We start from the raw sequence: 11,508 nt of genomic DNA on the forward strand, positions 1-11,508 counted from the left end.
ATGCTGTGCAACACAAAAATGATAGCCCTGAAATTCAGGTTTTAAGGTTAATTGAATATACTTCTGCTCGAGTACTCCAAGCAAATTGGCTCGTTGTGTTTGAGCATTAAAACAGCAAAGATGATTACAAATTTATTGCCTCTAAAGCCTACAGCTTGATTAGTTGGATGGCTTATCGGAAATCGACGGTTTTCATTCGCTGCACGGGATTTTGACTTGGGTAAGAGATGCTCCTCTGAAAGCTCTCAGTCGCCAACAGCATAAACAATGTATATCTCAAATTAGAAAATAGAAACTACAAATAGCAATTGGGAGAGGTGTATGTGGTCATATCTTGTTTCATTCCATTCTTCTTTCATAATTATTCGGTTATTTCAACAGTTACGTACTCTCTTAAAATTTACACGCCGAACACCAACGTTGAAAATTTGCTCATAGCAAGAGTTCAACTTGTGGGAGAGGAATTCATGGAAACTGAAAGAAAAACCGTGATCGATTCAGCAAACAGACCAGAAACAGAAACGCTAGGGTACGTAAAATACTATCTAGAGACTGTGTTTTATCAGCGAGAAAGACGTTGAAAATATGGCGCACAGCGGATTATTTTTGGTACATTTCAGGGTGTTTGGAAATGTGGTAAAACACAGTCTCAATTGCTTTGCATATTTACTCAATCGAAAATATAGTAAGCGGAAGACAATGGCACGTGAAAAAATGCGTTCAGATGTCCATACACCACCAGGGTTATGTTTTTCTCTATTAAACCTTATATATCCTACATTCAGCCGAGCTGACGGGCGGGCAGGGGCTGGGAGCCGAGAGACTATTTCGACACAAGATCGTCGCACGTTTTGGCGGATAACATTTCTTTGTTTGATACAGCCTAGTGTGTCTAAATGTAAAACGGGTTTAAAAACGTGAAACAAATTACGTTTGTAACAAAATTTCTGAAAATAATGATACCTGTTAGGGTTGATAGGATTTAAAGTCGCGGCCACAAAAGGTGATTCCGGTTCCTTTTAGGTTCTTCAGATAGACAGAGATAGATGGCCTTTATTCATACACGATAATATTTTAAGCTACAAGCTTGTGTGGTCGTGTAAAAAATGAAAATAAAAGAAAGGAAAGTTACACATTATGTAAATATAACTCTAAAATTATGAACTAGATTGTCCGATAATGCCAATACAAAATATAACTTATACCGCTTTACTCTCGGGAGAGGACTAATTGTAATGGTAATAGTAATAACAATAACAATAACAATAACAATAACAATAACAATAATAATAATAGTAATAGTAACAATAATAATAACATTTATTACAGGAAACTCTCTCACCTAGCGGTGATATACAGAGCCGTCTTGTTCTAAATACATCATTAGTCACATAATTAAAGGAGTAAAATGTTTTCTAAAACTTAAATAATGCAGAAAGTCTGAAAAAAATTACATAACTGAGAATTCAAAAGTCTATCTAAAATAAGTTAAGCAGCCTTATTTTGTGGCAACTGTAGGTTGTTCATTACCTGCAGAGGAAATTCTAATTGAACTTTCATTCCAATATCATATTATATCCGATTATAAATTCCTTTTAGAAACCAACTTGTCATCAAAGTAAGTTTCAAGAATATTAACTTGGGTAGGCTGCAGGGAGTTTGGATAGAACCACAGCCAAGGGTTGATTGGACTCTTACAAAGGTACTGTGATATTATTTTCGGTAAAAGGTTTTTTCTAGTGACGTAGTTACTGTTATCTGTGGTAGCGGCAGTAGAAACAGCCGCCTATCATTATTTTGGGGAAATGTATTTTTATTTCCCTACAAAAGTAACATATTAGTACTAAATATACCTTTACCCTGTTTTATATATCCCAAACGCCGATTAAAAGTGACTTAAAAATATTTGTTTTGGCGGTGTCAGATAACGGTTGCAGATGGAGAAGAAACTGTAACTGCAAACTTCAATAAATTGTTCCGCGCATGGACGATCAACTCGGATAGCAAAGGTTAGTAGTGATGCGAAATTAAAACCTTGCTACAAATAGAAAATATGTGAATTCTAATTTCAGTGGGTTCACTTTAAAACTCGTTATTCATAAATCTTCGCCCTGGCCCAAGAGGATTGTTTTAAACTTCAATTTAAGTTAAACTTCAATTTAAGTTGCTGGCTTGGAGATAATCTTTTATGTCTAAGGTAACACGTTTCACGTTTCACATTGTTTCACGTTTCACGTTTCACTGCACAAATCCAGCCAATGCAAACTGTTGCTTCTCATTTAGCCGTGAGAATCAAACATGAAAAAAAAAACTTTTAATGACAGTTCTTCGAAGATGGAATTGTTGTTCTAACTTGATTCAAGTCCTATTATTCCTTTTGATCTCCACTTTGCATTGGTTTTGCAATATTAATTAGCTGAAGTCAGTTTGATGGCTAAACATACCTCATATAACATAATATCAATGAATAAATCAGTTTCGGACTGATGATAGTTTCAGTAGCTTTATAATGCTTAAAATGATTAAATTTCGCAATGAAACAATGAAAACATCTACAAGTGTACCAGTTAAGTAAAATTATTTCTATTTTTGTTTTGTAGCTTTTTCACGGAATGGGGCATAACAGTCACTGGAATGGACATCAAGAGAAAAAAGCATGCGCATAAGTTTCCATGAAAAGAAAGAGTGAAAAAATAAAGAATTAATGAAAATATTTAGAAAATTAAATTGTTTTCATCGACTTAATTCGAGTCTTAAATTTCTTGGTTGTTGGGCCCGGTTCACAGTAGCGTCAAAATGACATAACGACACTATCGCTTTTGTCGGTAATGTGGAAATCGACATAAAAATATGAGGAAAAGATCAGTTATTTTCCTTATGTCGTTATGTTGATGCTGTTATGTTGCTATTATGTTATTATGTCAGGATGTTCACACTGCAAACATAACGACAGAACGTCCTTCTTATGTCGTTATGTTTATGTCGTTGTGTCGCTAGTGTGAACTAGGCCTTACACTGAAATCATTATATTTGAGTGAATGTGAATCTTGCTTGCTGTAAGAAGGAACTGAAGATATGACCAGAAATTTTATCTTAAGACCACCTTTGGGAATATTTTTGAATTTAAAACTTACCCAAAGAAAAGAATGGGTGAAGGAGGGAGACAGGAAATTTTAAACTTGCCTTTAATTCTCGTATTTTTTTACCTGGGGTGGACTCCCACGTAGAAGTTGTCGGAAAAAGAATTCTTGAAAAATAAACATTTTTACGTACAATTCGTTTTATGGGACACAACAAAAATAAGATTGACAACGCCAAGGTCTCATAGCAGCAATGTAGTATCTAGTAATTCATACTTCTACGGAAATACTTTGAATGATTGAATTCTCTCCCATTTCTTAGTAAACTTTTGATATACTATAAAGACCGACGGAGAGTAAAGTTCAGTCAAAAATTGAAAGGAATCTTTGCATTCTTAAACCGAAAAACATCCAAGTAGATTATATTCCATACACGTTTTCGTATTAGACTAAACCGTTTAAAACATATTTGTGGTGCCCAAAACTATTACCAGCGTTAGGTTTCTAAAGAAGAGGTATGAAGTCTTTCCCATACAACCAAATAATGTGAAGTGTATGTGTGTAGCCTATGTCCTGGTGTAGTCAAACGATGAGTCAGTTTGTCAGATCTGTGTTTTAACGCCCAGTATACAACTTTGATAAATCGTTGATCAAAGAAAGTGGACTTAAAAATTAAAAGCACACAGAGTAGACCGTCTATACATGCACGATCTACTAAAACGAAACTCTGCCACTAAAACAAATCACTTGATATATCGATCAGCGACACTTAAACTACGATATCGACTTTGGTGCGCAGGTGACTACTTCAGGTTAATTGCGTCGGCTTGAGCGCAGGAAATTTAAACAATTCAATAGCTAGCAAAATCGGTTACAAAATAAGAGAAAAACAGATAAACAGCCGCAAACGAAAAAAGAAACAATTTCCGTGTGGCTTCCGTGTGCTTCTTTTTGATTTTATCGAAGTACTGCTAGTTGTTTACACTGCACAAGCGCTGATGGAGTTACTTTCGTTAGATATCGGAGACACTTTTGCTTTCTTTAAATGCTAAAGCCTTTATATTTTTTCGGTATTAGTCAGGTGACCATGGGCGAGGTCTGATGTTACTGATCATGAAAAACGTATAGCACAGGAAATAATTCTGAACTAACTAAATGTGACAAGGTTGTATGACAATAAATTTTCCATACCAATGGCTCAAAGAGATCACTTACTAGGTGTTTAAGAGTTTTGTGATTATCCATCTGCCACCAGTTGTTCAAAGGCTTAGTAACGCTATCCACTGGATAAATCGCTATCCAGTGGATAGCGCGGCTTGTTTCGCTAACACTTATCGACTGGATAGCGATTTATCCAGTGGATAGCGTTATCCACCTTTCGAACAGCCCGGGCCAAATCTGCAAATACAAAACAGAGATAATGTCTAATTGCAGGAGATTATTTTTGTGCACACAAGGCGGATGTGATATTAATCTTTCTATTGCCGCATGACGCATTATTTTGGCTGTACAATGTTCACATAATCGGTAAGAGAGCTGCGAAGGGGCTTTTGACTGTTGTTCTTACCATCTTCCTTTTTTCCTTGACGTTGCCCATGTGTTTTTTCTCAAAAGAAGTTCGGCAATGTTCTCAGGTATGTTCTTTGACAGAGTGCGGTGGAATGAATCGAAGCGAAACAGGATAAAACCCCTTCTTAACACTGCATGGCCCCTAATTAGTCAGACACGTGTATATCAGCAAGCCTCGATCTGCGTGAGGGTTGAACATCTAAAATTAAACTGGGAAAAAACCCTTATTAACACTGGATAGTTCCTAAATAGTCAGAAATGTGTATCGTTATCAACAAAAGGGCTTCAAAATCACGCAAACTTTGAACCAGTGAAGTTACTAACTGAAGCAGCAAGTATCAGACTTGCAGGTTCCGAGAAGAACTTGCGAAAGAAATGCTCACGTGCGACGCTCGCGGCGAACGACAAAGAAATCTTGTTTTAAAACTGATCGCGCTAACTCATCTCGTCTCGTACCATGTCTTTGTTTGTTTGGTGTTTGTGCATTACATCGTATCGGAGGAGAATCCAAAATACTTTTTGCAATCTGCAACTGAAAAGAGGCCACCCTTTAAGTGAAGACAGAGGCAAGACTGAAATAAAGAAAAGACTTTATTTGATATAGTCAATAGATAGAAAAGACTGTAGAACGTAATCAATGAGTATTATTACAAACATTAAAAACGATTTTATGCGTTACTATTTTTTTGAGGACCGTTCTGTAATCCACATTGTGGTATTGGTATCCTCATTAAAGATTACTACCACTATTACTACTATCCATTAACAGTTAATGGCCGTTATGGCCGACTCAGATAACACGGTTGCATGTACAGTGTATGTGCTTCCTGCCACCAAAAGAACAACACTTGACGAGAAATAGGGAATTTTAGCGAAGCAACATTTCGATGTTGCTAACGCCATTTTCAAGGCAAAAGTGGTAAAAGTGCCACAGAATGTCGATGATGGAAATAAGAGTTCAGTAACAATGCATAGTCTTATACCGATTGCGTGAAACACGAAAGCGCACTATAAAATGACTATATAAAGTAGAAGTAATAAGCAACAAACCGCCAAAGGCGATAATTCTGTTTGTTTACGTAGGATCTATAAGAGATCTCACCAGCCAAAAAATAAATAAACCAGAATTTTATAGGAGCAAGGCTGATACTACGTAAAAAAAGTTGACTTTGCGAGACACCAAAAAGAGCGAAACTCGATGAAGTAGGGTTGCAACCATGGACTGCTGTTTCGTCCTTTTTGAGACTCGTCAGCACGGAGTAGCAAATTCAAATGACGCCGGCTTCAGCAGCTTCAATGCGAGCGCAAATAAACTGCACAATGTTACGTTCACGATATCAAGTCTCATACCTTAGACTCTCTTGCCCTCCGAAACACGTGTTGCCACACCACGTGCTCCGAAGAGCAAGGAGTCCAAAAGTGTCAAGATGGTGTCTCGCAAACAAGAAGTAGATGACCAAAACCAATCGGAACATAAAAAGTATATGAAGTGAAGGTAAAAATGACATGCAGAACTTTATACTTATTCACAAGCTAACGCTTCTATAAACCAAAAGTTTTACATTACAAAAATGAAGGCAGTAAATTTAAGTGAGCAATTAAAGAATTTTCTTCGCAATGAACCCGCGAAGGAGACTAGGATTATGTTGGCTCAAAAAAGAAAAGTATTCAAGGAAGAGTTTGAGTTTCCCAGGTTCGCCGTTGTCGGCGAAAACTTCTGATGTAAAATGCATCTCGTGGAAATATGTTTTAAAATTCCTACCGCCTTTTAATCAAAGTTTACAAAACTGAAAAACTCTGGGAAAATATTTCACAACGTGAAAAATGTAAATTTTATCCATCGTTAATTTCAAGCTAATTTTCTTGGTTGCTGTTGATGGGCAAATGAGCCCTGGTCTTCCATCGGAAGTACCCCTTTGAAGTGCGCTTTCGTGTTTGACTTTCAAACTGATTCAGCTCTTGCTGGACAGACACCTTTAGTTTGCACGAAACTATGTATTTTTTAAGACTTGCTGCCTGAACTCTTCAAGTTGCTTTATTTAGCGATATCGGTAAAAATTCGCTGTGATTTCATATACTTTCCATGTGCAATTCGGTGATATTGTACGATATCGCCAGGCTAATTCAATATCGCACCAGATCAGTGAATTACTTAAGCGCCAGCTGTTATATAATATACCCTATCACTCCGCATCCTTACTGGACGAAGCTTCCTCATTTAATGTGGAGGACGGAAGGAAGGGAGAGAACCACTTAAAAGGTAATTGGCGATCAATATGACATTATTTTTCAAAACGTTCTTTTGCGTTAAATCACAGCGATTGGTTTGTGGACACTTGGCATTCTTTTACACTTTAAACTTCAAAACAACGCTAGTAACATCGAAACCTCGACTCGCTTAACTTTTCGTATTTCTCCATGGAACTGTGCCAAAAAAATCGGCCTATTATAATAAACCTACTCCTACTCCTATGGCCATGTTCCTGTTCCGGATTTTGCGCTTCAAGTTGGCGACTTCACTTGTAGGAAAGCCGACCTCGCTGCCAATGCCATCAATCTCGTCTGTCTTCAGACCAAGAGCCTTGAAGGCATCCTTGACAAGCTGCAAGTATTGGTTAAATGTTCGTTTGCTCATCTCACCTTTGGCTGGATGAAACAACGAGTTTCTTAGAAGGCGAAGCTGGTCAATCGCTAAAGCGACGGTTTCATAATCGTCTCCGCCCGAACTCACCACAGATGCGTGGAAACGTCCACGCGGTAACCCAAGGGGTTTCACGTACAGATCACTGAGGGTCTTGTAATGGCCGGTGCTGTCAGGTAAGGCGAAGGACTGCGCAAAAATTGTAGCCTGGAACAATGCTGTGCAATCCCACTCCTCGTACGACTGATGGGTAGGAATTTTGGTTGTGCCACCCTCCATAGCCGCGAACGATCTCCTCACGGCCTCAGAGTCATCCCAGAGCTGTCCTGGCCCAAATTTCCTGTCCCACATGAGTCTGAAGGTCTCACGCAAGGCTTTTGGAATGTCATCAGTGACGATAGCGGTGATCTTGAGGAAGTTCACCTGGTCATCTCGATACCGAACCCTGACCATCCTTTTAACTCAGGGGTCTGATCAGGCCCCCCTTCCCTACTCGGGAAACGGGGCCTTAGTTGTCTGTTGGATGCTGCACTATCGTCTAAAAAAGAACATATAAACGAAACAATGAGATCGACCTTTTTCAACGACCACTTTAACTCAGACCAAAGGAAAATAGAGCGAAAATAAAAATTAACACCAAATAGAATAAATACTGAAATAAATAAAGGCTAAAATAGTTGATAAAGTTAACATAAATTAGTTTAACAACGATAAAATATTCACGATGGTTGACATAAATTAGAGTAACAAAACCGCCACTCCTATCAAAGCATCGACGAAAGCATTGAAAGCGAAACGTAAAAACCCGTTATTAATATTCATATCCTTGTCGCTGGTGTCAGTTTTGAACACCGAATTTATTCAATGTAGTTTGTCGGCATTAAATAAGCCATCGCCGTTCTTAAATCCTTCACCATAACGTTAAAATCATTATTTGTGACTTGCAACTGAGACGACTTTCTGATTTCGTGATACACAGTGATGAAACAATGCATATGTCAGTTCAGTTACAAGGATTTAGCCAAGTTTTCTAGCGTGGCTAACCGTTTTGAGCTAAATTTACTCTGACAACGAGCCTCGAACGTCTGCGAGTGTTAATCCGAGATAGGATTAAATGATTTTCAACTATAGACTGTTAAAAACCTATTTTGCCGAGTCATTCGAACACTTCGACTGTGGTGACGAACGCAACCTGGTTGCGAAACTAACGAAGGAAACCTTGTCGGATCGGTATGGCGTAAGCAAAGAACTCGACAACCACATGGACAAATCGAGGACTGTAAACTGTCTATCTCTTTAACTGAACCTTAACGTGCTCAAAATATGCGTTATTAAAAAAGCTCTAACCAGTTATTAGATGACGATACTAATCTTCCGTCACTAACCATTCTCGCACTGGCTATGCTGAACCACATTGCCTACAATCTAAATCATTAGCAACAACGTTAAGTTAATTACCTTCAACGAACAGCGAATAGCTTCGAGAAAAGGTGGAACTTTCGAAGAGGCGCAGCTTGTTGAGCGCCGCGAGCCTTGCACGAGCTGTTTAATAGAATGATTGTCGCGCAATGATTGGTTGGGAGAAGTAGGTTATGACGCAAATGGAAAAACTATGCCAAAATTGGAAGGGAAAAACCCCTAATTAATAAATTAATTAAAATTAATCTTGCTTTTGTATGACGCACCGTTTTGGCTGCAACACTTCGAGTAAAGTTAAGTAAAGTAAAGTCTTCGGCTGTTCTTCCCACTTTCTTTTTACTCCGAAATTTCCACTTGGTTTTTCTCTAAGACGTTCGGCTTGTTTTCACTCACAAGGCGCAGTGGAATGAATCGGAAGCACAACGAGGTAAAACCCCTAATTAGTGATTGCGTGAGAGAGGTGGTTTGTTTTTTCACAATGGGAAACGTATCCCAAACCTATTAGGGAAAAACCCCTCACTGATCTTGCTATTGTATTCCGCACTATTTTGGTTGCAACATTCATAATACCGGCGAGAGCTGCGAAGAAGCTATTGACGGTTGTTCCGTCTCACTATCTTCCTTTTTTCTCTTAAGTTGCCCATTGTTTTTTCGTTAAAAAGTTGGCAATGTTCTCAGTGTTTTCATTCAAAAAGTGCAGTGGATTGAATGGACGCGAAACTGAGAAAAACCCCTTATAATCAGTTTGCACTGCATGGCCCCTAACTAGTCAGACACGTGCATATCAGCAAGACTTGGAAACGACCCCGGAAACAAGTTTGACCTGCCTGAGGGTTGAACATCGAAAGCGAAACTAGGAAAAAACCCTTAACACTGGATGGGCCCTAAATATTCAGAAATGTGTTTATCAGCGCTAGCATACCTTGCAAACGACCCAAGGAACGGCCTCGACCATTGAAAGCGAAATTGGGAAAAACCTCTGATTAACATTGAATAACCCCTAAATAGTCATACATATGTTTATGTAAAGCATACCTTGAAGACTCCAGAACGACTTCGACCATTGAAAGTGAAACTGGGAAAAACCCCTATAAACATTGGATAGTCCCTAAATAGTCAGACGTTTCAGTACATAAGCGTATCTTACAAAAGACCTGAGACTTCGACCACTGAAAGCGAAACTGGGAAAACCCCCTAATTTAATATTCTGTCAGTTTTAAATGTCTATACCTAACCGACGACTTCAACTTCGGCGAGGGTTGCATATTGAAAGCGAAACTGGGAAAAAACCCCAATTAAATATTCTGTCACTTTTATATGTCCATACCTAACTAACGACTTCGACTTTGGAGAGGGTTGAATATTGAAAGCGAAAATGGGAAAACCCCTAATTAAATATTCTGTCACTTCTATATGTCTATACCTAACTAACGACTTCGACTTCGGAGAGGGTTGAATATTGAAAGCGAAAATGGGAAAACCCCTAATTAAATATTATGTCACTTTTATATGTCCATACCTGACAAACGACTTCGACTTCGGCGAGGGTTGAACATTAAAAGCGAAACTGGGAAAAACCCCGCTTCTAAATAATCATTATAACCTTTGCGTAGAGAGTACAAACCGGGACTCCGGAATGTCCAAACAATACTGGGCACCGAAATTACAGATGATAGCTAAAACCATATGGAGTTTTGATTAGGCCAAATTTGAGCCAAATAAGGCTTAATTTTAATTGTGTGGTGTTTGGTGAACGAGGGTATTCCAACGTACAAGCAAAAGTACCTGAAGGGAAGTAAGAATAACTTCGAGTTATCAAAGGTTCGAGTTACTGAGGGTAAAATTACAGTGAATATGTAAAGCAAATCCAAAGGAAATCAGTTTTACTTTGAGTTAGCGGGAATTTCGAGTTACCGAGGGTTCGAGTTATCGGGATTCAACCTTATTTAGATCTTGAAATAAAGTAGTGAGAATACTTGATCGTGAACGTTACGCAACACTTGTCATGCTAACTAAAAACCTCCTGACAGAAATGTTTACTCAAAATTAAACCACGATCGACTAGAAGTACACTCTACATGAGGCATTAACGCAGTCTGAACGACCATAAAGGCCCGGGCATAAAGGCCGCTTTCAAATTCGTTGTGAAGTTCTTGTTTAATTCAGTCTTGACAGACTTGTTTAAAAGATTCAAGAAATGCATAGTAATCCTCTGGTAAGACATCTTTACCAGCCAAACAATGATCCAAATAATCTCTGCGTGGTACTAATCCTTCCTGACGAAACTCTTCAGTGACGATGTAAGTTGTCGCTTCAACTGTTTCTCCGTCTAACGTCTCAACTGTAACTTTTTCTCGACGATAACAACCACGTGCAACCATTTCAAAGACATCTAACTTATCGAGGCCCCCATCCTCGAGACTATACAATGCTCCAAAGACAGCTGAGCCCTTTTCAGGCGTTATGTTTCCTCCGCCGCCGCCATTGGGTCCTCTAAACGAAAAACTCATCTTGTAGTCAGGCAGTTTCGCCCCCATTCGAGCGGTGAAGAACGCCTTTCGCTGTCGCATTCTCTCTGGGTTCATGTTCGATCCGAATGCAAAGTACATCTCTTTGGCTGCCATATCTTCGATGAAATTTCTCAGCGATGGATTACAAATTATAGCTGATAATTTTTGTAGAAAGAGGTTGTTTCAAACCAACTGCAAAATAATTCCGCGAAAATAACTAGACTTTTCTCGGACAACGGCGTCGGTGAAAAAACTGGAACACGATGGCCTTACCACTTCCGTTTGAGGA

The 11,508-nt window shown here is 38.7% G+C and overlaps 2 protein-coding genes and 1 long non-coding RNA gene across 3 annotated transcripts in view; 1 reads left to right on the plus strand and 2 right to left on the minus strand.

Annotated features, from left to right (window-relative positions):
- Positions 1 to 11,475, minus strand: part of LOC149113574 (gamma-glutamylcyclotransferase-like) — a 146,318-nt gene extending 134,843 nt beyond the window's left edge. The window contains exon 1 of the mRNA XM_089286154.1: positions 9,582 to 11,475. Within this exon, the coding sequence (XP_089142280.1) occupies positions 10,872 to 11,333 (462 nt within the window). The 5' untranslated portion in view covers positions 11,334 to 11,475 and the 3' untranslated portion in view covers positions 9,582 to 10,871. The remainder of the gene's footprint in view (positions 1 to 9,581) is intronic.
- On the plus strand, positions 377 to 2,685 carry LOC149113578 (uncharacterized). The gene is made up of 4 exons (XR_016206306.1): positions 377 to 529; positions 1,600 to 1,702; positions 1,925 to 2,009; positions 2,601 to 2,685. It is a non-coding gene; the product is annotated as an uncharacterized LOC149113578 (long non-coding RNA).
- On the minus strand, positions 5,223 to 8,848 carry LOC149113579 (uncharacterized). Its single transcript, XM_089286151.1, has 2 exons — positions 8,749 to 8,848; positions 5,223 to 7,828 (listed from the first exon to the last, which is right to left on the minus strand). Exon 2 carries the CDS (start codon positions 7,741 to 7,743, stop codon positions 7,096 to 7,098), a length of 648 nt encoding a protein of 215 aa, XP_089142277.1. The 5' UTR covers positions 7,744 to 7,828; positions 8,749 to 8,848; the 3' UTR covers positions 5,223 to 7,095.
- Positions 11,476 to 11,508: the final 33 nt, after the last annotated feature.

The sequence above is a fragment of the Orbicella faveolata genome, unplaced genomic scaffold, assembly GCF_042242905.1.
Source record: "Orbicella faveolata isolate gen_17 unplaced genomic scaffold, um_ofav_v1 contig_14, whole genome shotgun sequence".
Lineage (NCBI taxonomy): Eukaryota > Metazoa > Cnidaria > Anthozoa > Scleractinia > Merulinidae > Orbicella > Orbicella faveolata.

Bases quoted from the DNA above. Each gene is read 5' to 3' on its own strand.
- LOC149113579 (XM_089286151.1), bottom strand. From the start codon at position 7,743: ATGGTCAGGGTTCGGTATCGAGATGACCAGGTGAACTTCCTCAAGATC.